This window comes from Amyelois transitella, chromosome 20, assembly GCF_032362555.1.
Source record: "Amyelois transitella isolate CPQ chromosome 20, ilAmyTran1.1, whole genome shotgun sequence".
Classification (NCBI taxonomy): Eukaryota; Metazoa; Arthropoda; class Insecta; order Lepidoptera; family Pyralidae; genus Amyelois; species Amyelois transitella.
Window position 1 is genome coordinate 1,895,029 of NC_083523.1, and position 27,603 is coordinate 1,922,631.

At 34.3% G+C, this 27,603-nt stretch overlaps 4 protein-coding genes across 5 annotated transcripts; 1 reads left to right on the forward strand and 3 right to left on the reverse strand.

Moving 5' to 3' along the window:
• The first annotated feature begins 2,684 nt into the window (after positions 1–2,684).
• On the forward strand, positions 2,685–5,301 carry LOC132902943 (putative nuclease HARBI1). Of its 2 annotated transcripts, none has more exons than XM_060949969.1 (2): positions 2,685–3,954; positions 4,483–5,301. In XM_060949969.1, exons 1-2 carry the CDS (start codon positions 3,451–3,453, stop codon positions 5,245–5,247), a joined length of 1,269 nt encoding a protein of 422 aa, XP_060805952.1. In that variant the 5' UTR covers positions 2,685–3,450; the 3' UTR covers positions 5,248–5,301. The 2 variants fall into 2 exon arrangements, with proteins under 2 accessions (XP_060805952.1, XP_060805953.1); XM_060949970.1 differs by having other exon boundaries at positions 2,685–4,308; positions 4,483–5,300.
• Positions 5,287–7,470, reverse strand: LOC106134406 (uncharacterized). Its single transcript, XM_013334468.2, has 5 exons — positions 6,256–7,470; positions 6,103–6,174; positions 5,917–5,982; positions 5,683–5,826; positions 5,287–5,504 (listed from the first exon to the last, which is right to left on the reverse strand). Exons 1-5 carry the CDS (start codon positions 6,383–6,385, stop codon positions 5,287–5,289), a joined length of 630 nt encoding a protein of 209 aa, XP_013189922.2. The 5' UTR covers positions 6,386–7,470.
• A 22-nt stretch (positions 7,471–7,492) lies between these two features.
• LOC132902987 (uncharacterized) lies at positions 7,493–17,939 on the reverse strand. Its single transcript, XM_060950115.1, has 5 exons — positions 16,947–17,939; positions 15,517–15,724; positions 14,924–15,044; positions 10,248–10,326; positions 7,493–8,168 (listed from the first exon to the last, which is right to left on the reverse strand). Exons 1-5 carry the CDS (start codon positions 17,559–17,561, stop codon positions 7,554–7,556), a joined length of 1,638 nt encoding a protein of 545 aa, XP_060806098.1. The 5' UTR covers positions 17,562–17,939; the 3' UTR covers positions 7,493–7,553.
• Positions 17,940–21,988: 4,049 nt separating this feature from the next.
• Positions 21,989–27,367, reverse strand: LOC132902935 (uncharacterized). The gene has a single exon (XM_060949940.1). The coding sequence runs from the start codon at positions 27,352–27,354 to the stop codon at positions 22,219–22,221; it is 5,136 nt and encodes a 1,711-aa protein (XP_060805923.1). The 5' UTR covers positions 27,355–27,367; the 3' UTR covers positions 21,989–22,218.
• Positions 27,368–27,603: the final 236 nt, after the last annotated feature.

Sequence of the window (27,603 nt, forward strand, 5' to 3'; positions counted from 1 at the left end):
ATTCGAACTCACTCCGAGATCAGGTGAATCTGACGGAAATATCATACAGAGCTTGTTGGTGTTTCGAATAGTTTTGATTTTCTCTTATTTTATTTAACTTGTGCCACGTCATATGTGTGAAAATTATTAAAATGAGTACCTATAAATGTTGTGCAGTACCTCAATGCACTAATACCACAATAAAAACTCCTACGAAACTGTTTTTTGTGTGCCGATGGATTCATTCGCATCAGGACTTGCAGTTTGTTGTTTACACATATTTTTTATAGTAATCAATGTCATGGAGGTCCCAACTCTAGACAGTGTGCTTTTTTTCCAATAACATTCCACTTCAGTGATAGAGGGTTCTCCACTTCGGCGATGGGCCCCATTAAAAATGCAACTGCGTGCTTACAGCCACCAGCGGAAGCAGCACAGTCTAAGCACTGACAGCTCACTATTTCACATTTTTCTTCATTGAAAACCATTGTTACATTGTAGGAACTAGCCCTCACTTTGTGCCCTGGACAAATCTTGCACTTCATTGTGCAAAAACCAGATTCGCGGCGCAGTTGAACATAGCTAATGGCATCATCGCCATACGTTCAAAATCAAGTTAAATCACCACCAACACCAAGAAACTGTTTATGCGAAATCTACGTCGTAATAGAAATAGCCAATCACGGTCGTTTTTAGTCACGTGACAGCTTCTAATTTATAGGTTTTCTAGAGGGGTTATACAAATGAAAAAAAGAAACTAAGTAAAACTAAGTAAAACTAAGTTTTTATTAATAAAATGTCATGCCTTCCCTTATAATGGAACTATGGATGTTAGCAAAGCATTTCGAACACACACTGGGATTAGAAGGACAAGCTTAGCACACGGTATTGACTTTCTTGGTTACTTTACAAGCTTGTGTACTTGACAAACCTTCTTCTCTTTTCTTTTCATAGCAGTGAATGCATCTTCTTCTAACTACTCTGTTTCGATGGTCGACCAACGGAGACTTTCCAAATTTGTGTATAGCTGAGCCATTCTGGTGATTTCGGCTTTGGTTTTTTAGACCCATCAACTAAGGCAAATATATTAGTATTGGAGGTAGAATTTTCGAAATAAGATCGAGTTGTAATATCGTAACTACATTCATTAAATATATTAACCTCTTCAGACCTGAGTCTACAAACAAGTTAAACATTATTTTAAGCTAATATATGATTAGTTAGGGGTCAAATAAAATGAATGATGAAGAATTTTGTTCAACTTCTCCCCTGCTTGTGCTGGGCCTGGACGTAAAGTCAGCGACAACGTTCCCTTCCGCATATTTTATCATGGCTGTCGCTATTTTTATCCTGTACTGCAGTAGCCCGAGCTTGTCTTTGGGTTCGACGCCTTGACTGCAGCAACGGACGTACATGATCCAGCAGTTAACAATGACTAAGTCCACAAAGTGACTAAAAGCTCTAATTGTCCACTTTTTTGTTCGCACTACCGAAGCATACCGAAGCGCTATGCTTCGGTAGTGCGCTATGAGCCGATCTATGCCCCAAACATGGTATAAGTAGTTTTTACTTGAGGTTGTGGTACATCTATCTTTCTCTTTTGAATTTTGCACCAGCAGCGCTTACATGTAGTCATGGAGGAGCTCCCGGTACATATTGAAAGTATGGTGACGGCTTTCGTGTCTTTCCATGTTACCACAAAAACTCTTTCGTCATTTCGGACTTTTTCATCAAATTCCCCACGTTTCAGCTGTTTATCAGTTTTCAGTTTCTTGGATACCTCTCCAAACCGATTGCTCATGACAGTAACAGTCAAGTAAGCATTATTTTTATTTAAATAATTAGCAAGTTTAAGTTCGTAAAAAAACTATCTGTGTACAACAAGCAGTTTTACTATTCCTGCTCCTAGCCCTAGAGATGCCATATTTTTCTGGGGTACTGTATTCGAACCTACATAAATTTCAAAGTCTAGGACTAAACCATCTTTTGAAGCCAAAACGAATGATTTAAGCCCTAGTGGGTTTGGTTTTGATGGAACGTATTGCCGATATTCGCAATCTTCGTGCTTTGATCGAGGTAAACGGTGGCATTTATGTAGATTTTCTAAAGGGTTTCTGTGCTATGGAATTATTCATAAAGTGGAGATAGTTTCTTAATTCAAAAAACCTATCTCGGGTCATCGTATCTTTGATGAGGGGTACAGAAACGTCTCCGAACGCTTTCGTCAAGTTGTCCCAAACTTGTTTTGTATTTGTTTCATCTTGAATATGGACATACAAAATCTGTTCTACTAATAAAATAATTTTGAATTAGGTTTCACATAATCTTTAATGTATTTTGAATCGTTAGGAATTGGTTCCTTCAGTATGCAATCATTCAGATCTTCATATTGTAAGTATTGTTATATTATTTTAATAAAAGTCTTAATAAAATTATTTTATACTGTTTTATTTAATCATATTAATACAAAATAATTCACGAGTAAACCTCACCATCTTGGGTTTTGGGCAGAGAACCCTGACAAACAATAACTTAAAATAGAGAAAATCATAAACTCGAGTGTTGCCAATATAAATGTAGGTACTTTCTAGGTCGGAATCACAGCACTCTTTTGAACTAAATCTCAAAACATCATCTACGCCAAATTTCTCCGTTAATGTCGACGAAGTAGGGATATTATCATTTGTCTGAAAATAATTATATTTTTTTATTGTATTATTTCAAATTAAAAAATAAATAAAAGGAAAAAAACTTCAAGAATACACAATTATTAAACAAGCATGCAATGATAAAAAAAAGGCATATGTAACGTGTTGTATGTAAGAAAAAGAAAAAGGTACACACTCCAGTTTGTTTTTTGCTACCACCGTCACCAATACCAATGATATCTTTTGCCACCACCACCGGCTGTTGTCGTTGACTTACATCAGATCGACATGCCTACTATACGTTCTCTTGCTGTTTTCGTACATTTTATTAGAATCTGTTGTTTTTGTTCATTTAAATTCATTAATCTTAGTTATTTTGTGATTTAAAATAGTAGCTGCAGTAATAATACACCATGGAACCAGGTTTCATCAAAGCAAATAGCTCCAATTTGCTAAGCTGTATTCAGTTACATTGATTGTTGATAAGGATGAAGAAAAAGTTATATCAGTGCAATGCCATGATTGTGTAGCTGCTCAAGGAGGCTGCAAACATGCGATTGCTTTACTTATGTGGGTTCATCGTAGGAGTGAGGAGCCATCATTTACAGAAGTGCAGTGTTATTGGAAAAAATCCAAACTATCCAGAGTAGTATCAAGTATATTACAGTAAAGAACTTGGCTAATAGTAATGGTAGTTCCATCATACCATAAAATTCTACAGTTTTACAAATTTTTTAGAAGCCAAAAAAAAAAAATTTTGAAAGATATGAGCTGTTGAAGTTTCAAGCAGGTTATACCTTGTGATGAGCTACTTAGTGTTTCCATGCATCACGTTGTACTACAGTTTAAGGAAAAATGTTGCAACACATTTTTACAACAAATTAATATAAATAACAATATCCTAATTGAAATTGAAAAGAAGACCAGAGATCAGCATGCAAATAGCCTTTGGTATGAATCAAGATATGGCCGGATTACAGCCTCTAGGGCTTATGATGTCAGCCATTGCCAGACAAGTGACGGAACCCTCATTTCTCTTATTATGAGGGGGAAAATCCCAGACACGGCTGCCATGGAGCGAGGAAGAGACTTGGAAAGTAAAGTGCGAGACTCAGTGAGCAGAAAACTTAAGAAAATAACACCCGTATTCATAAACAATACTATGAGTTCTCACAGTGTGCGTGGATGCACAGGGTCCCATAAACCTATTCAGAGACAATACTTGACCGACGGTCGGCGCTATGCGTCACTTGAAATGAACGCACAGCTAAGGTTGCTTGCGAGCTGTATTAAGCAACGCATAGTGTCTATTGTCTATTATTTTGAGGTTAGTTGTATTTCGAGATTTGTTTTTGCTCTGTTTGTGTATCAAGATTAGTGAAATATTTTATTTAAAATGGATTACAGCAGTGAAGAAGAATTTGATAATTATATCAATGAGCACGATGAGCACAGTATAATAAATACCAGAAAAGTGATACGGGATTTTCAAGATCCCTTTGATTACTACAGTTCGGAAGAATTCCGTCGACGCTACAGGTTTACCAAAGATGTGGTACATTTTGTACTCTTGCCATTGATAAATAAAGACTTGGAGAAATTAACCGCAAGAGGTCTTCCAGTCCCACCTTTATATCAGCTACTAGTGTCTCTAAGATTTTATGCTTCTGGAAGTTTTCAGGTAGGTTCCTACAACACGTAAACTTTTTATACCTACAAATAAAACCTTTACATATTACTTAGGTACTTATATCTATAAAACAAGTGTGTAAAATTATTGTATGTGCTGCCATCCACCCACTGTATTGAAAGTTTATCAATTAAGTATAATGTATATATCTTTTTTTTTTTACAGATGATTACTGGAGACCTCATAAGTATCAGTCAACCAACAGTCTCAAGAATTGTCAAAAGGGTGTCTCATCTGTTTTGTTTAAAAGTACGGGAATTCATCAAATTTCCCAACAACCTTCAAAGAATTAAAGAAGACTTTTATGTGATAGCCTCTTTTCCTGGGATAATAGGAGCTGTTGATGGTACTCACATCCCAATTCGAAACCCTGGTGGGCCATATGCAGAAGTATTTAGGAATCGAAAAAAATTCTTCTCAATCAATACTCAGGTTGTATGTGGACCAAATTTAGAGATTTTTGATATTGTTGCTGACAGACCTGGATCAGTACATGACAATAGAATATTTCTAGCATCCAGTTTAAAGCGAAAAATGGAACAAGGTATTATAGATGGCATACTTTTAGGAGATAGTGGATATGGCTGTCAAAGATATTTACTGACACCAGTGGCACAACCCGAAAACAATTCGGAAGAAAATTATAATAAGGCACATATTAAAACCCGGAACACAGTGGAAAGAACTATAGGCGTGTGGAAGAGAATATTTCCTTGCCTATCTAAAAAGATGGCAACAAATTTGACAACATCATGCAATGTTATTGTTGCTACTGCAGTACTGTACAATATATGCAGGGCTCATGGTGTTATTGAGCATATTGAACCTGATAACAGGAATATACAAAGAACTACGAGGAATGTTCAACAGTCAAGAGAAACTAGAGAAGGTTTACTTTTTAGAAGACTTTTCATATCTCGTCACTTTTGATAATATTTTAAATAAATAAAACATAGAATATTAAGAAGTTTAATTTCCAATTTGTTTATTTAACAATTCAATTTCTAATTTAATTTTTTGAATTTGAAATTCATGTATCTTTTTCTCGTACTCCAACAAATTGTTTTCTCTTTCTATCAAAATCTTTTCCCGCTGTATCCTCAACTCGTGCAATGCCTGGTCCTGTTGTATGTTTATCGTGCTGCGTTTTACTCTTGCTTCTGTCTCGCTTAGAAATTTCTTGCTACCTGAAAAAAATATCAATAATTTGAATAAATAAATCTAAATAGTAACTTAACTGCTCTCTATAATAAACTATATTTTACTGTACAACAGACAATGAGGTCTAACAGTTAACTTATATAGGAATCTTTATTGCACATTCAATTTTTGATTTCGATAAAAAAAATATGAAATATAACTTACTAGTCGGTGTGGAAAAAGTATCTTTATTAGATTTCCTTTTCGGCTGCAAATAGCTATTTTCATCTATTTCATTTTGTAATTGTGCAAATATTGGTCGTTTCCTTGAATGGTTTTCGGTTTGTTCTTCTGTGCTCAGATCAATAACTGAAACAATTTTATAAGTGTATGTTACATTATACGATAGAATAAAACACATAGAAATAAATATCATTGATGTGATTCAAAATAAGATACCTTTTGCAGTTGCATTTTCAAACTGAAGTTCAGGGATCTTCCCATACTCGGGTTTCTTCATATCATCTAAATATTAAATAATTTGATTTAATTAAATAATAAAAAAACAGGTACCTATTATATTTTAGGCATAACTGATTACTTCTTATATTAGTATTGGACATACAAATCAAAGAGAGATGATACCTTTCACAGTTGGTTTTTCTGCCTTGAATTCAAGATTCTTCCCATAATTTGGTTCTATTGTGTCAGCTAAAACTAAAAAGAAAACAAAAACATAATAATATATAAAGTACCTAAGAAAAATTTCTTATGACACAGGTATACATGTATACTAACTTTCAATTGTATTTGAGTCAATTACTCCTGGAACTCTCAAATTTATAAATGGACAGATTGTGTCTATAACATTATCAGACACCATGAAGCCATTTTCCGGAGGGCCTCCACCAGTGCGTTTCATACTCATCGACTCCTGAGAAAGTTCTTTCTTCCTTTGGGTCTTTATATTCTCCCAGCATCTTTTTAATTGATGAGTGACTCTTTGTGAGACATATGACTGAGAATTGTAGGCTACCGCTAGATCCTCTCACGCCTGCTTCTTCAACTCAATATTTTTAGCATGTGTACGTTTATCTTCAATGATAGGCCGTTCCCGTACTAAGGCTACAATCAACTCTTTCTCGGCAGAAGAAAATGCCAGCTTTTTTGAACTGCAAAATAACCATACATATGATTTTAATAAACAAAGATGAAAATATACAATAACTCAACACAACATCAGTAAATAGAAGTATTTTTACTTACCTGATGGTTATGTTTACTGAACCTGAAGAAGGTGTAATTTTATCCATATTTATTACAAGTCCACACAAGCAAAACTACCACAAAACAAAAACTTCGAACAATATTTATCGTATTTTATAGGTTATATTGACAATTGACAGATGTCAATCAGAAGCAGAGTGAACTGCGTAACGTAAACGAACCAATCACAGAGCTTTAATCAACGCAATGCGTTCGCTTAGTCAAGTGTCGCTTGAGTATTGTTTACGAAATGGAATGCTTGCCATATGGAACGCATTGAGAAATGTCTTACTTCGCATAGTGCTGCTCCTTTGCTTAAACAAGTATTGTTTGTGAATACGGGTGTAATAAACAGTTGTGGACTCTTCATATCCCAAACCTATCCAATGTTAGCTTGTTGGCCAGATGGTGTGTGTGAAGACTGTATTGTTGAAATTAAGTGTCCCATGACCGAACAAACCTTTATCAAGTATATAATAAACGGACAACCAACAAAAAAATGCTACATGCAGATACAAGTGCAAATGTATTTGACAGGACTTAAAAAGTGTTATTTTTGTGTAGCGGATCCTAACTTTTCAACAAATTCTAATGTTGAAATTGTATGTGTTACATACAACGAAGACTTTATATTAGAAAATATTAAAAGTTTAGTTACATTTTGGGAAACCTATGTGTATCCTTTATTGTACAGAAGTATTGAATAATAAATAAAAATACTGAAATTTCTTGTTATTATTTATTTATTCTCAATTATTTTATGAGCGAATCTTGTAAATTAATTAAACCGCAAGCTATAGTTATTACATCATCAAGTACTTTCACTAAGCTTAAATTAAGACAAGCATGAGGTTTAACATACTGTACTCCCGTAAACGTCTGATGACCCACTCAATATGAATCCTAAGGCTTGCAATTTGCTTAGTTTCCTTAGCTTCAGCCTTAGAAAATTTAGTACCAGACTGAACTAATACCATCCCCCTCTGGCATAAGTAGACTTCCACATGTTTGAACCCCCGGTCAGCCATGACACACATAGCCTGTTGTAAACACTTTACAAAGTCACAGGTTTCAACCAGGCATGTATCTGTTATACGTCCTCCATAACCAGGGGAAATAAAATTGACCAGGCCATTGGAAGAAGAAACAAGATATTTTATAGTGTTAGCCTTTTTATAATCAGACCATGTCAAAGCTTGATTCACTGCCTTTGATGGCTTTTGTATCTCGATCTCTAAACAGCTTATACAGCTTACTTTATGAAATCGGTGCCTGAAGGCCATAGGTAAATTCTTTTTAATTAATTCAATATCTAATGTAACAATGAATGGGCGAATCACACTAGCTAATATCGGTATATTTTTAGAGAATATTCTGCTAGCATAGGGAAAAGTGGTCACCATTCGTACGCGGGGCACATTCGTACAGTTAGTATAACAGAAATACTAAACGGGGCACAAACACGCCTTTGCTTGTGTGCATAGACATATCGGCCGCCATGTTGCTAGCGGATTGTCGCGCCAGTCGCATTACGGTGTATCAGCTGACAAGACGTAACGTGTTTTCGCGCACGGTGAGAAATTTTTTTTACCTAAATGTAATTCGTAATTCGTAATTGTAAGTATGCAAACCATAGTAGCTACTTTTGTGCTGTATAGTATACACCTCGTGGGGAGAGGCTGGTGTACTGAGATACAAGCTCTGCTTAGTTCAGACACCAGTCTCTCACAATCTTAAATAAGTTAAACCATGTAACTTTTACAATAAGTCTGTGTCATGTTTAGATTGTGGAGAAAAATAAAGAAATTTGAAAATTTTAATTTGAAGTAGAATTGTTATGTTTTTGATAAAATGGTGATGCTTAATCAATGTTAACATTGTTTATTTTGAGCTTTAATTGTTATATTTCTCAAACTAAATTAGAATTTGTATAAAGTTTTATTTTAATTTTGTGCAAAGGCACAATCGTACGGGTACGAATGCTCCCCTTTAGATTTTATCAACTACCAGTATATTAAAATTAAATTTTTATGAAATAAAATATAGTTTTATCTTTTAAAGTATTCTTGTTCTAACAAAATGAAATATTTTTATTAACTCAACCTTAGAATTATTTTTTTTTGCAGAATCATGGTGCGAAAATATAAAAAAAGGGTACGCGTACGATTGTGCCTTTGCACAAAAGTGCAAAGGCACAATCGTACGGGTACGAATGCTCCCCTTTAGATTTTATCAACTACCAGTATATTAAAATTAAATTTTTATGAAATAAAATATAGTTTTATCTTTTAAAGTATTCTTGTTCTAACAAAATGAAATATTTTTATTAACTCAACCTTAGAATAATTTTTTTTTGCAGAATCATGGTGCGAAAATATAAAAAAAGGGTACGCGTACTCAAGAAGTGGATGAAGAGTCCATGAAATTAGCAATTGATGATGTGATACAAGGACGGTTGTCGTATAGGAAAGCCGCGTTAAAATACAACATCAAAACATCAACGTTGGAAAGCAGAGTTAAGAAACTTAAAGATGGCTCTAATGCCGATGGACTCTCACGAACTTTTCATTCAAAGTGCACGAGTCTACAAGTCTTCTCATTGGAAGAAGAGGTACGCTTAAATGACTATTATTACTAATTGCTGCAAAATGCATTATGGCTTAACGATAGTACAAATTCGGAAACTTGCCTACGATTATGCGAAAGCGTTGAATTTAAAATATCCAGCGAAATGGGACGAAAATCAAATGGCTGGCTTAGAGTGGATGCGTAAATACAGGGAACGAAACACCAACCTCAGTCTGCGAAAGCCAGAGAACACTAGCACTGCTCGATCATTCGCGTTTAATAAGAATGCAGTCCAAGAGTTCCAAAATAATTTGGCTGAAGTATTACAGCGACATAATTTTGCAGCCGACAGGATATTTAATTTCAACGAGTCTTAGGTATCTACTGTTTTAGAAACTCCTAAAATTTTTGCCCCTAAATCACAGAAACAAGTGGGACAAATCGTGTCAGCGGAAAGAGGCGAGTTGATTATTTGGTGCTATTATTTCTGCCAGCGGAAATACTATCCCTCCGCTATTTGTATTTCCACGGGTGCACTACAGAGACCATTTTCTTGAAGGTGCGCCTGAAGGAAGCCTCGGAGTTGCTAATAGAAGTGGGTGGAAAAATGCTGACATATTTGTTTCAGTATTAAAGCACATTCAGAAATAAACATTAAGCTCTAAAGAACTTCCGATTTTACTGCTATGTGATGATCACGAAAGCCACATTAGCTTACAAGCTATAACATATGCTCGAGATAATGGCATCATTTATGTGTCTTTTCCGCCGCACACAAGTCATCGATTGCAACCTTTAGAAGTTGGAGTGTTCGGCCCATTGGATCGGATCGGATTTGGAAAGCCAGGTATATGGCCGTTCAATGAAATGGCCTTCAGCGATGAAGATTTTGTTCCCATTGACGTGTATGCTTCAAATAATTCGGTAAATGTGCCACCTAATCTGGAAACAAGTACTGTGGCTCTAGAACCACAACCTTCCATCAGCGTGCCATCGACTGATATGAATGAGCCAGATATTCGTGAGCCTTCTTTGCTGCAAAATACTCAAGACATTGTTATCGGAACTGGCGAATCTTCCCCCTCTGCGGCTGATGCACAATCTGAACCGAGTTCTTATCATCCCATAACACCAGAAGTCATAAGACCTTATCCTACAACTGTTAGAAATAGAAAAACCAATAAAGAAAAAGAAAGAAAACCGGGTAAATCCCGTGTATATACAGATACACCTGAAAAAACTGAACGAGAAGAGAGACATAGACAGAAAGAATTGAAAAAAATAGAACAGGAAAGGAAAGCCAGAGCCAAAGCAGTGAAACGTAATTTAAAGGAACTTAATTCTAGACAAAAGAAACAGAAAGCTAAGAAAATAGAAAGCGAAGATGATTCAGGTGAATCTAAAGGATCGCAATTTAGCTTGCGGGAGAGTTCTACATCTCCAGTTGATTTAGAAATGGACGAAGAGACTGATGATCTTAGTATCAATAATTATTTAAATGTTACACCAGAGAAAATCAAAGATAATTGTTATGTTTTGGTAAAGTTTGAAAAAAAAAGACTTCTGTTGTCTATTATGTCGGAAAAGTTCTCAGTCATTATTCGGATACAGAGATGAAAATAAGTTATCTTCGGAAGAAACCGGGATTGTCGTGGTCATTCATTTTCCCCGATATAGAAGACATACACACTGTGTATATCAGCGATGTCGCCATGATCCTCCCTGATCCTCAACCACGAACGGGCTGTACATCCAGAATGGCTAGAATTTTTACTTTTGTAGTTAATTTAAATAATTATAATGTGCAATAAGTTCCAAAGTAACAACCAAATATATAATTATATACTTTAAGTTTAAATTGTTAAAGACTGTACAACGATGTTATACAAAATGATTGTAAACATCTCATTTAGGTAGACTTAGAATTATCAATAAGTAAACTAAGGATGAACGATTTTATTTTTTGTTATTTTCCTAAAGAAAGATTTATCGACTATGAGTCAAGTCACAAGTTATTAAGTTAGTTCTTTGATAAATAAATATTTTTATAATAAATAATAAAAATTTAACGACTTTAATTGGCATTTTAATTTCCTTTATGAATCTACCTCATGCTGTACGAAAGTACACCGCCTACTGTACGAACGTACCCCGTACGTGGGGTACATTCGTACAAATATCTTATCATAAAAAAATGACTATAACCCTTGAACCTTTTGACATAAAAGTTTCGAACTGTGTTTTTTAAATGGAGATGTAGGGTTACCTATCACAAACTAGAATTCTTTAGTTACGAATTTGAAAATACCAAAAACGTTTCGTAATTTTTTTTATTTTCAATATTTTCATTTGACCGAAATATCTTATTCCATCTGGTTGAAATTCCGATTTTCGGTGGTTATATTTTTGAAATGTATATGCTTTGCATTGCAACCTAACGTTAAACCGATGATACTATTTCTGTACGTTTCATAAAGAAAATAATTATTTAAACTAAAAATTATTTTCGCTATTATTAAAATACAACATGACAAATACCAAATAAGTTCAATCATAATTTTGAAATCCAAAATGTTTATATATACAGAGTATATACTTTGTAGTTATGTTCTATTTGTGTGTAAATGAACTTTTTCTGATTGATCCGGGTCTTGGGTGTTTATTTATTTAAGTATTTGTTATAAAATATAGTATCGTTGAGTTAGTATCCCATAACACAAGTTTTGAACTTACTTTGGGTTTGGCTCAATCTGTGTGATTTATCCATGTATATGTTGCAGTCAAAACTCTTAACCAGTCAAAAGTACTTTTGACTAGCAACAAAAAAGCTTTTTGGGTGGTTTACAAAAAAAATACCTAACACTCGAAGGGTGATCGCTCGCTGCGCTCGCGATCACCCTTCGAACCTATCACATGCATGTCGCGTCTGAGAACAATGTCCGAAAAGAATACGACTACTTATTTGTTAGTAAGAGCGCGTACCTGCTTCATGCAGCAACGGTCAAAAGTACTTTTAACTGATTTTGCTAGTCAATAGTACTTTTGACTGGTTAAGTGCTAGTCAATAGTACTTTTGACTGGTTAAGAGTTTTGACTGTGACATATATATTTATATTATATTTAATGAATCATTCAAAAAATTACGGCGCTGTTTTTCGCTAACACTTATTATTTTTATAACTCTACAGGTTCACTTTACTTCGGCCTTTAGGGTCCTAATAAAATAGAAGTTATTGAAAATCAAATCTAGTTTGTGATAGGTTACCCCCAAGGCCCAAGGGCCACCCCGCCGCAACCTAAACCTACCTATAGCGCTCTGTCACAAGATTCAAATGTGATATAGAGTAATCCAAAAACGTAATGTTTAAATACATAGTGTTAATCTTCTAAAGTAAAACATTTAGCCTGGTAAAATAAATGGAGCAAAAACATTTTTTGTTGTGTTGCTGTAAAATTAATATTATTAATTATTTTTACGGTAGTTAGATAATAAACATCATTGTCTGTCTAAACATCTCATACACATATTGTTGTTTATCATTATTATTAAAATGTCTGATAATTTAGCAAAAGTGTATAAATCCAATAGAGGTGGATTAAAATTACATTATGAAGGATTCAGTTATTATAAAAACAAAGTGAACAATACTAAATTTTACTGGTGCTGTGATTCACGAAAACACTACATTTATAAATGTTGTGCAACATTAGTTACAGAAGTAAATAGTGCAAATGATATGATACATAATGTTTTAAAATGCAGTAATAAGCACAATCATGAGCCAAATCCACTTGATAAAGAAATCTCGGATTTTAGGCAAAAATTGAAAGAGGATGCAAGAACCGGATTAAAGGTATGCCAAATTTTGCAAAATAATCAAAGTGATTGCACTCCAGAATTTCTAGATCATTTACCTAGTCAATCAGCTCTTAAGCAGGTGATGTATAGAGCTAGATCAAAGGTCCCAAAAAAGAAAGAGCCCACTGATATTTTATTTGAAATAGATGAAAGTGAAATGCAAATAAATGGTCAATGTTTTGTCATCAAAGATCGGATTTACAATAATAATAAGCGAATTTTGTTACTGTCAACGAAAAACATGATGCAATTATTGCAACAAGCAGATTTTTGGGTCCTTGATGGTACATTTAAGATTGTGCCACACATATTTCAACAATTATACACCATACATGGTAATTTATCAGTAACAGGAAATAAAACAAAAACGTTCCCTTTACTGTATTGTTTATGCACAAACAAAGATAAGAAAACATACGACATGATATTTGAATTATTACAAGAATACGGAGTGGAAAATGATTTAGAATTTCATCCAAAAATATGTATTTTGGACTTCGAAAAGGCGGCAATCCAAAGTTTAAAATCTAATTTTGAGAATGTGATACTACATGGCTGCCACTTTCATCTCGGGCAAATATTATATCGGCAAGTTCAACAAAGGGGTTTAACACAAAGATATGCAAGTGATATAAAGTTTAAAACAGATGTAAAATGTCTTTTGGCACTGAGTTTTTTGCCTCCGAACGAGATTCCTATATATTTTAATAAATTACTCGTCAGTTATAAAGGTAAATATATAACTACATTTTTTACGTCTCATTTTTATACTTTGCTATACATATAACATGGCAAGTTTTAATTTTTACTATTGTTTTTTTTTTCAGACGACGATGATATTATTTCTTTAGCCCATTGGTTTGAAGAAAATTATGTTAGTGGCACTTGCAGTGCCCCCGCAAGATATATTCCGGAATTTTGGAGCTGCGAGTTGATAAATACATTAAAATTGCCACGAACTCAAAATTCAGCGGAAGCTTGGCATCATCACATTAACCAAATAATAGATAAAAAATCTCCCGGATTTTATCACCTTATAAAAGAACTTATAAAAGAGACAATAATAAAGGAATCAGAGATAGAAAAGACGTTATGCGGATCACCGCCTGAAAAAAAAAGAAGAAAGTATATCATTAAAGATGAAAAATTGAAAAAAATAATAGAAATTAAAGAAAATCTTAATGAAATAAAATACTTGAAAGAAATTTCAAAAATAATTTGAATATTGTTATATATTAATTCTGCATTTACACAATTACTGTTAATTAAATTGAAGTTATTTAAAATCTGTATAAATAATAATTTAGAAGAAGTTACCTCTATTGTTAACACTTCTAGAAAATAAAGTTATTGTTACTTATATTATTGTTACTTAAATAAGTGTCATTTATTATAATATATTAATCCTGCATGTACGAAATTACTGTTAATAAAATAGAAGTTATTGAAAATCTGTGTGAATAATAATTTGGAAGAAGTTATTTCTATCATTAATACTTCTAGAAAATAAAATTCTTGTTACCAAATAAATTTTCAAATAAAAATTACATACTTTGATTTTCGGTAGATAGTTTTTTTTTGAAGACGAAAAATATATTTATTGGATTTATATAAACAGAAAATATGGTAAAGAACCCATTTGGCATTTAAAACTTCGTTGTACCGTTTTCGAACAAATAAAAATCGAAGAAAAACAAATCTAGTTTGTGATAGGTTACCAGATGTAGCGACAGAAATCAGGTATGGCTTCAACGGAGATGTCATCTTTGTAACTGATTGGCATTGTGTTGCATAGCTTTACTTCTGAATGGTCTTGTTAAGTGCACTTGAATAGATTTATTTATCATTTTTGGTTTTTCTGTGATTTGTTCCAGCTCTTCCAAATTTTGTTGACCTGTAAACAATTAATGAAATGATTTAATAATGCTATAAGCTATAAGAGATTGTAATATTTTTTATGTAATTTTGAATTAATCTAAAACCATCTCCTTAGCATGATAGCCAAGTTATAAGTAGGCACATGTTTTAATGTATGTATAATACTCGTAAACCTTACTTATTTTTATGTTGTTGTATTTTATTGAAGCAATAAACTTAATAAATGTCATTAAAATAAAAGTTAAGAATCATCCAAATAAATTAGGTATAAAGGTAATATGTTATTGTTATCCTAGAGTCATAATTACATAAAGTAGGTACCTATTAAATAAGACAAACTACATAACCAGATTGTTGTGTAGGTACTTAGGTTATTTTATAAGTTCAGATGTAGGTAGATGTTGCACGTCACTGAATACACCGGTCGTCGAACAAACCTTGTTTTATTTAGACGCCCCACAACACAGATGATGGGTAGGTACACATACCTGAACTTCCAGTTTCAATTTCATAAACATGTTCTGTAACCTTATTGCTTTTTTGTTTTTTGAGTATATAGGGTCGTTCTTCTGTATTCGATCGCTTCCTATCAGGTTGACATTCGAATTTACTGGGCATACAACCAGGTTTCATCCTAACTTGCGAAACATAACCCATTATTCTATATTGCATATAATTTTCAATGTCATTTGGCATCTGGAAGGAAAATAAATTGCCTTTTAAAATTGACAATAAGAGCGTCTTGTACGATTGAAATAAATAATTTCCTTCTCTTATTTCGATCGCTCCAATGAACACTACGCCAACTCGTAAATAATAGGTTTACAGGAGAGACGATTAAAAGAAAAAAGTTTATAAAATCTACATTAGTGCAATTACTGCTATGAAAATTTCTGTGTGAGTAAATTATGTAGTGTTACTTTAAACCCACATAAAAACTTTTTCTAAATCTTTTTGGTGTTTTAATTAGCCTCACTTAGCGGAATGTATTACGATAAATCATAATTTAGAATACGGTACACTCCGCTAATCCACAGTTGGCGTAATATATATGGGAATATAGTAACTGCAAAAACATTAACTTAATCAAATGCTAGTCAAAAGAATCTTAAGAATTACATTAACAACATGTTTTATAACTTATTCTGTGTTTGATTACTGTTGCTCTTTAATAATAAGACGCTTATTTTTGAAATTACTGAATTTAGCGTTTTGTAAAATGTTAACCAAAAAAATATTCGGGCCTCATAAAAGCCGTTATCAACTATATAGCGTAATAAAACTTAAAACTGTAGACGTACTTAGCGTTTTGTTTTATTATAAAAATATATTTTATAAACGATAAACTATCATATTTTCTCCCAAATATCTCATCTTAATTTTAATTTTATAAGTTAGTATTAATGTATTGTAGCTATTTAAATTTAACAATAATGTGGTCAGAGTAGTAGCGGAAACATACCTTTAGGTTCATAATTAAAAGGTAATTATAAAATATTTTTATAAGACAAAGTATTTATTATTATGAAAAAAGGTTTATTCTTGTTGTACCTAACCTATAAAAAAGTAACAAATAATTACAGTAATTATATTGGATATTTATTAAAATATGTACCAAGTACCGAAATACTTTAATCAAAATTTAATAAAGAAAACAATATCGATTTTAGACAAACAAAGAAAAAAAAAGATAACAATCATGATTTCAATAAAAATAGAGATAAAAACAAATACTCAAGGGGCACTGTTAGAATTTTCTGTGTCATTGTCGTTTATATTTTTAGTTTCCAAAGCAACTCCTGTTACAGGCAAATTTTTGTAGAAACTGTGATATTTTTGAGGTATAATGTTATTATCACAAAAAATATACTAAGTCGTTGTACTTAGCTTTATTTATTTCAATAAAATTTCTATATACCTTCTGTGGCATCGGCTCAAAAAGGGACTGTCTAGTACCTCTCGTTTTATAGCATTGAATCTGCTGACTCTCGATATCACTTAAGCTGTATTTATAAGACAAAATTCCTTCATTATCTGGAGATGCCATGATCTCCTTTATTTTATTCCAGGTTACCTTCTGATTACATACATTTTTAGCCCAAATCTTTGCAGCAATACTCTTTTTAAAATCTAAAATCATGTCTTGCTTGACCTCAATAACATTGTAAGGCTTACCATTTACTTTGGCCCATCGAACTAATGAATACCATTCATCTGTCGAATAAATCTCTTTTCCTTTGGCTGATCTTTCGATCAGAGCATGTACTGAATCCCCTTCATTTTGGGTGTGTCCTTTTTCCATGAAGCGATGACATATTTTAACATTCTGTTTGCTTGCAGCCAACAAAAACATATAAAAAACAATCCGGTTACGGTTTTGTCCTCCAGCAATATCGGACCATAAATAAATTTCAGTAACTCCTTTCGAAGTCAATTTAGACATAAAATCATAAAGACAACTAGCAACCTCATTTGGTCCTCTTTTTGCAGTTCGTTTATCCCACATATAACAAAATGCTTCTCTAGATGCCATGTATAGTATACCATATACACCATATACAGTAAAGTTAAACACGCTTAGTTTTCGCTTGTAATAATAAATACTAATATATCCATGAGGAGCGGTCAGTACTTTCTGGAAATGAAAAACAATACATGCCCTTTTGTTGTCATTAATAGCCTTAACTTTATCTTCTAGTTTTAACTTTCGGGAATATTCTTTTTCTTTTTGATGGTAAGCATATTTTTCTTTTAGCTCGTCAGTAACTTCAGATATATTCTTAAATTGATGGCAGACATCGCACTGATCTTTTTTGGAATTGTAACCTGATCTTCAAGTTATCGTTCACTATATCTTTGTATTGTCTTAAAGTGTTCAGTTTATTATTAAAGCCATTTTCTGCACACCATTCCGGATACATACCAAATATTTTTGAAAATGATAATGATAGTCTAAGATCCGGCTGCAAAATCACTACGTTCATCGCGTAGTTAATCAAACTCACATTTTAACATACATTTATGAATAGGATAATACATAGATAATAGGGTGCCAGTCAATAAGTGGCCGCAAGTAATTTTAATTAAATTAATGATAATTAATTTTCCAAAAAAAATTTCGTTCACTTGTTTTTTAAATAAAATATCATCCACATCATAGAAATGTATGTAAAGAATTCGATGGGTTCTCAACAGTGCAGCTAAATTATTCTTATATGCTTAACCTTCTTTTTGAGCTCGTTATACACAACGTTGTTGATATCATTTATTTATTGAACTTGAAAGTGTTATTACGTTGATAAAAGTAATATTAACATTTTAGAAAAATGAAAGTGTTTTTTGTGTAGTAAAACTCAAAATGTAACGAGCTCAAAAATAAGGTTAGCATATAAGAATAATTTAGCTGCACTGTTGAGAACCCTATCTATACGCGTGCGCAATGGCTTCAAATACTCGCACAGCTGGTACTCGCCATCCTTGTCTAACAAGTGGCGTTACGCGCTAACTCTCTTTCACTTTATCTCGGATACCTCGAGTTTTTAACAGCTAGCAACCCTAATTTGCGGCCATTTATTCACAGGCAGCGATATATCATCATATAAAAAAAAAAATTAGCTTTAATTTGATATAAAAAACATGCGTGTACGACATGAACGTATAAATAGACCAAAATATTACCTGTTTACACCTGGCTGCGTAGTAGTTGCGGCCGAGTGTGTAACGGCACCCATTGATTTTCGAATTCTTTACATACATTTCTATGATGTGGATGATATTTTATTTAAAAAACAAGTGAACGAATTTTTTTTTGGAAAATTAATTATCATTAATTTAATTAAAATTACTTGCGGCCACTTATTGACTGGCACCCTATTATCTATGTATTATCCTATTCATAAATGTATGTTAAAATGTGAGTTTGATTAACTACGCGATGAACGTAGTGATTTTGCAGCCGGATCTCGTACTATGAGGGTCTAAATATTTAAATCTCGAATTTTTTCTATTATAATGTGATTCAACGGGTACAAAAGAGTTAACATGATATATTACGCTTTGTTTCATTTCGTTAGTGAGGATTCGATTGTGATTTTTATGGCGACCTCTACCATCAATAATTTTATCGAAATCTGTAGATGCATGTTTTTTTTGAGTAAGTTTTTCAAAAATTTATTAAATAAAACTATGCTTCGAAAATATTGTTTTTTATTCAATTTTAGACAATTCACAAGTGCACAACATATGATTATACTATAGTCTAATTGGGGTATTAGAAAATGATCTTCACAGGCATGTGGCTTTAGAAAAGCAAATTCTCGAAGTCTTCTAATTATTCTTTCAATATGGATTCCAAGACTTTCAATTTTCTTAGAACGTAGTACTTCGTCTTTTGAACTTTCCTTGGAGGAGCTAACACTAGGTGGTCTTATCAACTGAAAGTTTTTTTTTTGCCAACACTTCTTCAATGTGCTTGAAGCCTCTGTCAGCCATGATACAAGCTTTAGGTGGTAATACATCCATAAATACAGATCCTTCAAAGATTTTTAAATCAGAAGTTCCAAATCTATCTGAGACAAAGTTTATCACCCCGTCTGGTGTCAAGATATAAGATATCAAATATTTTATAGTGTTGCATTTCTTGTAAGAGGAATAGGTCAGAGATTGCTGTACTGCATCACTAGGAACTTCTATTTCTATTTCTAGGCAATCGATTATACAGTATGTTTTAGAAAAAGAATTTCTGAAGCTAATTGGTAAATTGGCAAGAACTGACTCTCGTGATGGCTTTATAATGAACTTTTTTAAGACTTCAGCCATTTTCCAATATATTCTTGAAAATATTCTGCTTGCTGTAGTTTCATGTACCTATATCAAAATCTTCTGCAAAGATGGAAAATGGTTCATTCAGTCGTAGCTTCTTTAACACTAAGCAAATATGAAAAAGATTGCATTAAACATGTTAAAAAAGATAAAGCGCAGGCTTACAGAATCGTAAAAAAACAGAAAGAAAAACTACAAAAAATGCAAAGAACAATTGATTAGTTGCGGAAAAAAATAGAGAGAAGCAGAAGACGTGAAGAAAGAGCATCTCAGAAGACAGCTGATACACCTACTCGCAAAGTTGATGAATTGACAAGAGAATGTTTTGTTACTCCGGAAGTTCGTAAACATCTACTATTTGGCGAGGTTTTGACATCTCAACTAAAAGACACCGTTCATAAATTACCAAAAATTCTAAACAGCGAGAGGATTTTCATAAATGCGTCAGTGGCTACCGTATCAAAAAACATCGTTTAACTAATATGACCAAACAATTTCTCCGCAAAAATAAAAATAATGACAATATATTAATATCTAACCGGAAGCATCCAATATTTTTAATTACTAATCAGATTCGTGAAGAAATTCATAAGTTTTTTGAGCGAGTGGATGGAGCGATTTGGATTGTGTGGTGATTGTAAAGAGATCAAAATGGAATCGGAGAGCAATGAAGATACCGTTCAATATTTTCAGTGGCAATCGCATCATAAAAAGAGATAAAAAAACGGTGAAACTTACTAAAAAAGTTACTGTTAGTAGCACAGTGAATGATTTGAAAATGTCTCTAGCTGCGGATATTTCTTTAATGAAAAAACATGTTTATGGAATTATCGAAAATTTGAAGGTCAAAAGAGAACTGAAAGATAATTTAAAAGAAACAGAGCTAATGATTCAAATTGATTTCGCTGAAAACTATATGACAAAATACGGGAAAGAGATTCAATCTACTAGATTCGGAGCTTCAAAAGGTCAAATATCAATCCATACAGGTGTTCTATATGCCAAAAAAAGATACGTCTCTAGAAACTGTTTCATTTGCTACGGTTAGTGATAATTTGGACCATCAGGCTCATGCTGTGTGGGGTCACCTCAAATCATCGTTAAAGAAAATATTAAGTGCCAGGGCTCACGTAAATACCCTTCACGTCTTTTCAGACCGACCCACATCTCAGTATCGAAACCGTACTAATATTTACTTATGGATTAAAACCTTAATAGACCAATTTCCGCAAATAACTGTTTCAACGTTGACACTCAGTGAACCAGGTCATGGAAAGGGGCCTATGGATGGTGTAGGAGAAGTTTTTAAAAAAATGCTGATGTCCAAGTATTACGAGGAAACGATATCAACACAGCTGCAGATTTCGTCCGTTTACTAACAAATTCAACTGTTTTACTCCATGAAGTCACCAACGATGATATAGTTGCAATCAAAAACATAATACCTGAAAAGATAGACGCGATCCCCGGAATCATGAATGTAACTAAGATAGTCTGGCAGAATGATTCTGATGTCTCAATACTACTGTATCAATTTTCGAAATTGTTGCGAGAAATTAAATTGCAGGCATTTTCAGTCGAAGATAGAAAAGGAAGTCCAGCGCCATCAGAAATGATAGATTTAGACATAGAAATTAATCCAGAGCTGAATCCTCTTCATGTCAATAGAGAAAGTATTTACAAAGCCGATTACGGGTCAGATCTTAGAGTGTTGAAATATTTGTATCTAACTAGAAATTTCAAATTAAAGTATTACAAAAACAATGATGCTGATATATTAGATTGTTTTGTTGATTCAGATTGGGCAAGATACATAATTGATAGAAAATCTACCACTGGTTATGTTATAAGATTTTATGGAAATGTTATCATGTGGCAATCTAAGAAACAGAATTGTATAACAAAATCCTCAACTTTTGCTGAGTATATAGCTCTTTCTGAAGCTGTTACAGAGATATATTTTTTGATATGTTTGGTAAATGAAATATTCACAAAAATTTGTAAACCTATAAAAATATATGAAGATAACTCTGGAGCTGTAGCTATAGCTAAATATGGAAATTTTACTAAAAATTCTAAACATATAGAGGTACAATATCATTTTATTCATGAAAGTGTAAAAGATAATATTGATGGCGCTTGGGTCTTGAAATGAATGATTCCTTTGGTTCAAATGCCTGTGTAATTCCGTTTATTTCTTTTGATGACAATATTTTTGCGAAATGAGGTTATGGCGAGCACAAGATCTAGCGTGATTTTTGTGAATTAAGGAAACGGATATAAATGCAATAGACAACCGCCGCGTTGTCGTTCAGAAACTAATTTTACAAAGTTAAACATTGTCTATGAAATGGTGTAAAAATATTAAATTAATATTCTTTATTTATGTATATATGCTCCAACATGCCCCCGGCCTTGGAAGCTCGTGCTTTCAATGTGTTCTCTGCTACTCGAGCAAAGGACATATCTTGCTGTACCGATCGTTTGACAATGCCCGTCGAAGTCCGTATGTCTGCCACTCTTGCAACGCCATCCTTTCCTGGGAAGATGTCGATGATTCGTCCAAGATGCCACTTCAAAGGCGGCAAATTATCATCCTTGATAACGACGAGCATTCCGGGCTTCAACGGAGTATCATCCTTTGTTCTCTTGGTCCTTGCTTGTAGTTCAGAAACATATTCTTTAGCCCATCTGGACCAGAAATGCTGGCGAATCTGTTCCACACGTTGATAGCGAGTAAGACGATTCGTCGAAATTTCAGTCACGTCTTCACAAGCAGGCGCAGTAAGTGGACGGCCAAGCAAAAAGTGAGCTGGGCTCAAAGGAGTGAAGTCTTGCGGATCTGTGGACATAGGACTAAGGGGACGGGAATTCAAAACGGCTTCAATCTGAACCAAAACCGTGCTAAACTCCTCAAAGGTTAAGTGTGCATTTCCTACGACACGTCGTAAATGATACTTACAGGATTTCACTCCAGCCTCCCACAAACCACCAAAATTAGGAGAATATGGAGGAAGAAAAGTAAACTTGATATTTTGACTTATTGCGTAATCTATTATCTCCGATGAGCAATTATTTATAAACTTTTTAAATTCATTCATAAGCCCAACAAAATTTCTACCGTTGTCGGAGAATATTTCTAAAGGTTTGCCACGTCTGGATATAAATCTTTTTAATGCAAGTAAATACCCTTCAGTGGACAAGTCACTGACTAGCTCCAAGTGAATGGCACGAGTCACGAAACAAATAAAAATACAAATATAACATTTTGTAGTCCTCGAACCTTTACCCCTACGATTTAGCATGAGCATTGGCCCGGCGTAATCGACACCACAACGCATAAAAGGAAAAGTAGCGTCCAAACGTTCCATTGGTAAATTCCCCATTAAAGGAGTTGGAGTTTTTCCCCTTAACCGCTTGCAAACAATACAATTATGTACCACTTTCCTAGCAAGATTCCTACCACTAATAGGCCACCAGGTCTCTCGCAAATTGTATAAAAGCGCTTGTGGAGCTGCATGTAACAAACGGGTGTGCTCATACCGAAATAGCAAAGTAGCAAAAGGATGGCTACCAGATATGAGTATTGGATGTTTTTTATCCAACGAGAAAATTTGTGAATTGGAAATACGACCACCTACACGTATTAATTTATTGTGATCAATAAATAAACTTAGCTTTGCTAAATTGTGTTTATGTCCTAAACAATTATTTTTAGTAAGCGACATGTATTCAACTGGAAAAGATTCCAATTGAGACAGCCTAGCTAAAGTTATATCAGACTCTCTCAATTCATCGACACATAGGACGCCTGATCGCGGGTTATTAGTATTGCGTGAATTATAAATAAACCGATTTACGTATGCGACAGCGCGTCTCATGCGATTAAATTGAGAAAATCTATAGAAGGGAAACAAGGAAGACTCGGAAACTTTATCAGGCACAGCAGAAAGCGTCACGCCCGATTTTAACTCTGGTAACTCATCAGGCAAACCATTTATAAATGAAGGCACCAGATCGCATCTAAAATCGGGCTGGCGAAGATAGGCCGGGCCTTCCCACCATAACGTAGAAGTTGAGAGATCTTCTAGCGACATACCGCGGGACACTAAATCAGCTGGATTATTTTTTCCACTTACATGACGCCAAGGAAGTTCCCTCGTCAACTCATGTATTTCTGATGTCCTATTTTGTACAAAAGTTTTTTGTAAGTTAGGTGGCATGTGTAACCAGCCTAGTACAATTGTTGAGTCAGTCCAAAACATAATATTTTTAAATTGTAAATGAAGTGCCTTATTCACTTTGTCGTATAGCCTTGCACCTAATAAAGCTCCGCATAATTCTAGCCGCGGAATACTAACGGGCTTCAAAGGAGCAACCTTGCTTTTTGAGCACAACAGTCTCACCAATGAATTATTGTCACTGCTGACTGAGCGTACGTAAATACAAGCGCCGTACGCTACTTGCGATGCATCGGTAAAAATGTGTAACTCCGAATGTGTAGCAGTAGTGTTAATAACATGACGAGGCACACGAATGGTGTTAAGTTCCGATAGGGCGTTCGCAAACTTAGTCCATGTAAGTAGAACATCGCTTGGCACCACATCGTCCCAACCTAATTGCAATAACCAAAGTCGCTGTAATAATATTTTCACTATTATTATAATTGGACTAACTAAACCAAGGGGGTCAAAAATTTGAGATATGTGTGATAAAATACTACGTTTTGTTATCTTGTTAGTGTCACTCTTAAATTGCGTATTAAAATAAAATTCATCACTAGTGTTGTACCATCCTAAACCCAAAGTCTTGCACTGAACAGTATCACCTAATGTTAACTCCTTACCTGCGCTGAACGGACCTGATGACTGATCACATTGAAAGTTAAATGTCCATTTTCTCAATGGAAAACAACCGGACTGTAAACACTTTGAAGTCTTGTTACAAAATGATAATAATTCATGTTTATCATCCCAACCTGTGATCATATCATCAACGTAAAAGTCCTCAGAGATGATTCTCTTTACATCAGGGTCAGTACACTCAAGTGCCAGCTGTTTGAGGCATCTAACAGCAAGATAGGGTGACGCTGCCATGCCGTAGGTCACGGTGTTGAGCTGGTACATACTTAAAGGCTCAGAAGGATTATCCCGCCAGACAATCAGTTGCATGTCGCGTTGTGACTCATGTAATAGGCACTGCCTGTACATTTTTTGTATGTCTGCACACGCAGTAAACCTATATCGTCTAAACCGCAATAAAATATCAAATAGTTCACTTTGTAGTGGCGGCCCGACAAGCTGAATGTCATTTAAGGATACTCCATTACTAGTAGCAGCACTTCCGTCAAAGACTACTCTCAATCGGGTTGAAGAGCTATGCTCCCGATATACACCATGGTGTGGTAAAAAATAATGTGGTGTTCCATATGAACTTACCTTTTTCATATGACCCAAATCAAGGTATTCATGTATGAAATCAGTGTATAATTTTTTATAAGTAATATTACGTTCGAGGCGTCTTTCTAAAACTAAAAAACGAATTTTAGCCTGAGTGTACGACTCGCCAAGGCTAGCTGGTGACTTCTGAAGCGGCAGATGTACGCAGAACCTTCCATCACTTGTGCGCGTTGTAGTGTTAATAAAATGTTCTTCGCAAGCACGCTCGTCGTCCGTGTGTGTGAGACTAGCCTTAGGCAGTTCCTCTAGTTCCCAAAACTGCCGTAATTGTATTTCAATAGCGTGCGAAAAATTACATTGGAAAGACCTATCAATATTGTGCGTATTACTGTGTATAGGCCCTGAAATTATCCAACCTAATTTTGTGTTTTGTAAAACTGGGCCATTTGGTAACCTTATTTTACCTTCGCATAATAAATCCCAAAATATTTCTGCGCCAATCAAAATGTCAATATTGTGGGACTCGTAAAATAATGGATCGGCTAGCTGTATATGTTCAGGGATGAATAGTTCGTTTTGATCATATGCAACCGCCGGCAATGTACATGAAATGTAAGGCAACACAAAACATTTTAAACTCGTAGAATAGGCACCGGTGCGCGATCTTATTTTAACATCACAGATCTGTGTTGAGTTTGTAACCGAGTTACCTATTCCTCGTATTTCACAAGTGGACTGTATTAAAGTAACATTAAGTTTTGTACATAAATCCTTAGACAAAAAACAAAGTTGACTTCCTGAATCGAGAAGACAGCGTGCAATATGATAATTATTGTGATTATCCGCTATTTCAATCATAGCAGTCGATAATAAAACAGAATTTATACTTTTAACTGATTGATTATTGAACGTATAGCGAGTGTTATCTATGTGCGGCTTGTTTACCTGTGCCGTGCTAGACCGATGCATGGGGACGTCGACCGCGGGGACCGCGGGGGTCGCGGGCGCGGTCGGTACATCTCTCGGCTCACGATTATTGCAATTTGAATGAAGCGTCATTACTTGAGCGTCATTAGACGTGTCACTATGAATTAGCGTATTATGTTTTCTATTACATTTTCGACACGGACCAAACTTACATGTTTCTAACGTATGTCCAGAGCGTAAACAGTTCTCACACAACTTGTTGGTAGCTATAAAGTGTAGTTTAGTGTCTATATTAGCATCCAAAAACTTTGGACAGGAATACAGTGCATGATCATTGTAACACATTAAACATGGCTTCTTATAGGTAGTGCGACTTTGTTGTGACTTGGTGGAGACATTGCATTGAGCCTTATGTGTAGTTTGTTTTTTGGAATCAAGATTAATCTTACTATGAGAGGCTTGCAATGTTTCCAACATCTCAGCACGGTCCCTGAGAAAGGTGAGTAGATCATCCACCTTTAGTGATGATTTAGTTTCATTGTGTTTACGAATAGTACACTTATATTGCTCCCACTCGCGTTCAGTAGTTTCATCTAATTTAGAAGTGACTATGAATATGACCAGTGTATCCCAGTGCTCAGTGGGTTCACCAAGCATTTTTAAAGCTCTTAAATTCTTAAGTATTGTATCAATTAGGCGCCTGAGCATGTGGTACGACTCCTTAGTTAATTTCTGAATGGTAAATAAGGCCTTAACATGGTTGTGTATTAACATACTGCTATTATTGTATCTATTGAGAAGTAATTCCCATGCTATAGTATAATTGCTGGCTGAGAACTCCACAGAATCTATAACCAACTCCGCACTGCCCTTTAATGAGGATTTTAGGTAATGAAATTTTTGAATATCGCTAATTTCATTAGAATTATGAACTAAAGACATAAATGTATCTCGAAACTCGAGCCAATGCTCATATGAACCATCGAATGTAGGCATAGATATGACAGGTAATTTAATTGATTTTATTTTACTATGACACACACTGGAGCCATCAGAGACTTCGGCTCGGTTAAGTAAGTATTCAGCTCGTGACAAGGCACTATAATAGCTATCCTCAAATAAATCTCGTTGATTTAATTGGCAATCTAAATCAGAGTCTATCACTATCTTCTCAATCATTGTTTGAATATTATTAAATAGGCTATTACACTCTTTTTTGAAAACTGTTTTAAATCAATCCTGAGACTGTGTTATACCTATAGAATTTTTATTAAAATTTTTTGAAGCCAAAAAGTGCTCTAAAAACGATTTATTATTTATGATTTTGTATTTTCGCGCGAAAACGCCATCCGCCATGCTGTTTTGACTCGTGACGTCATACTTTTAGTAAACAATACGGCTCTACGTAAGACTAAAGTAAAAAGATTT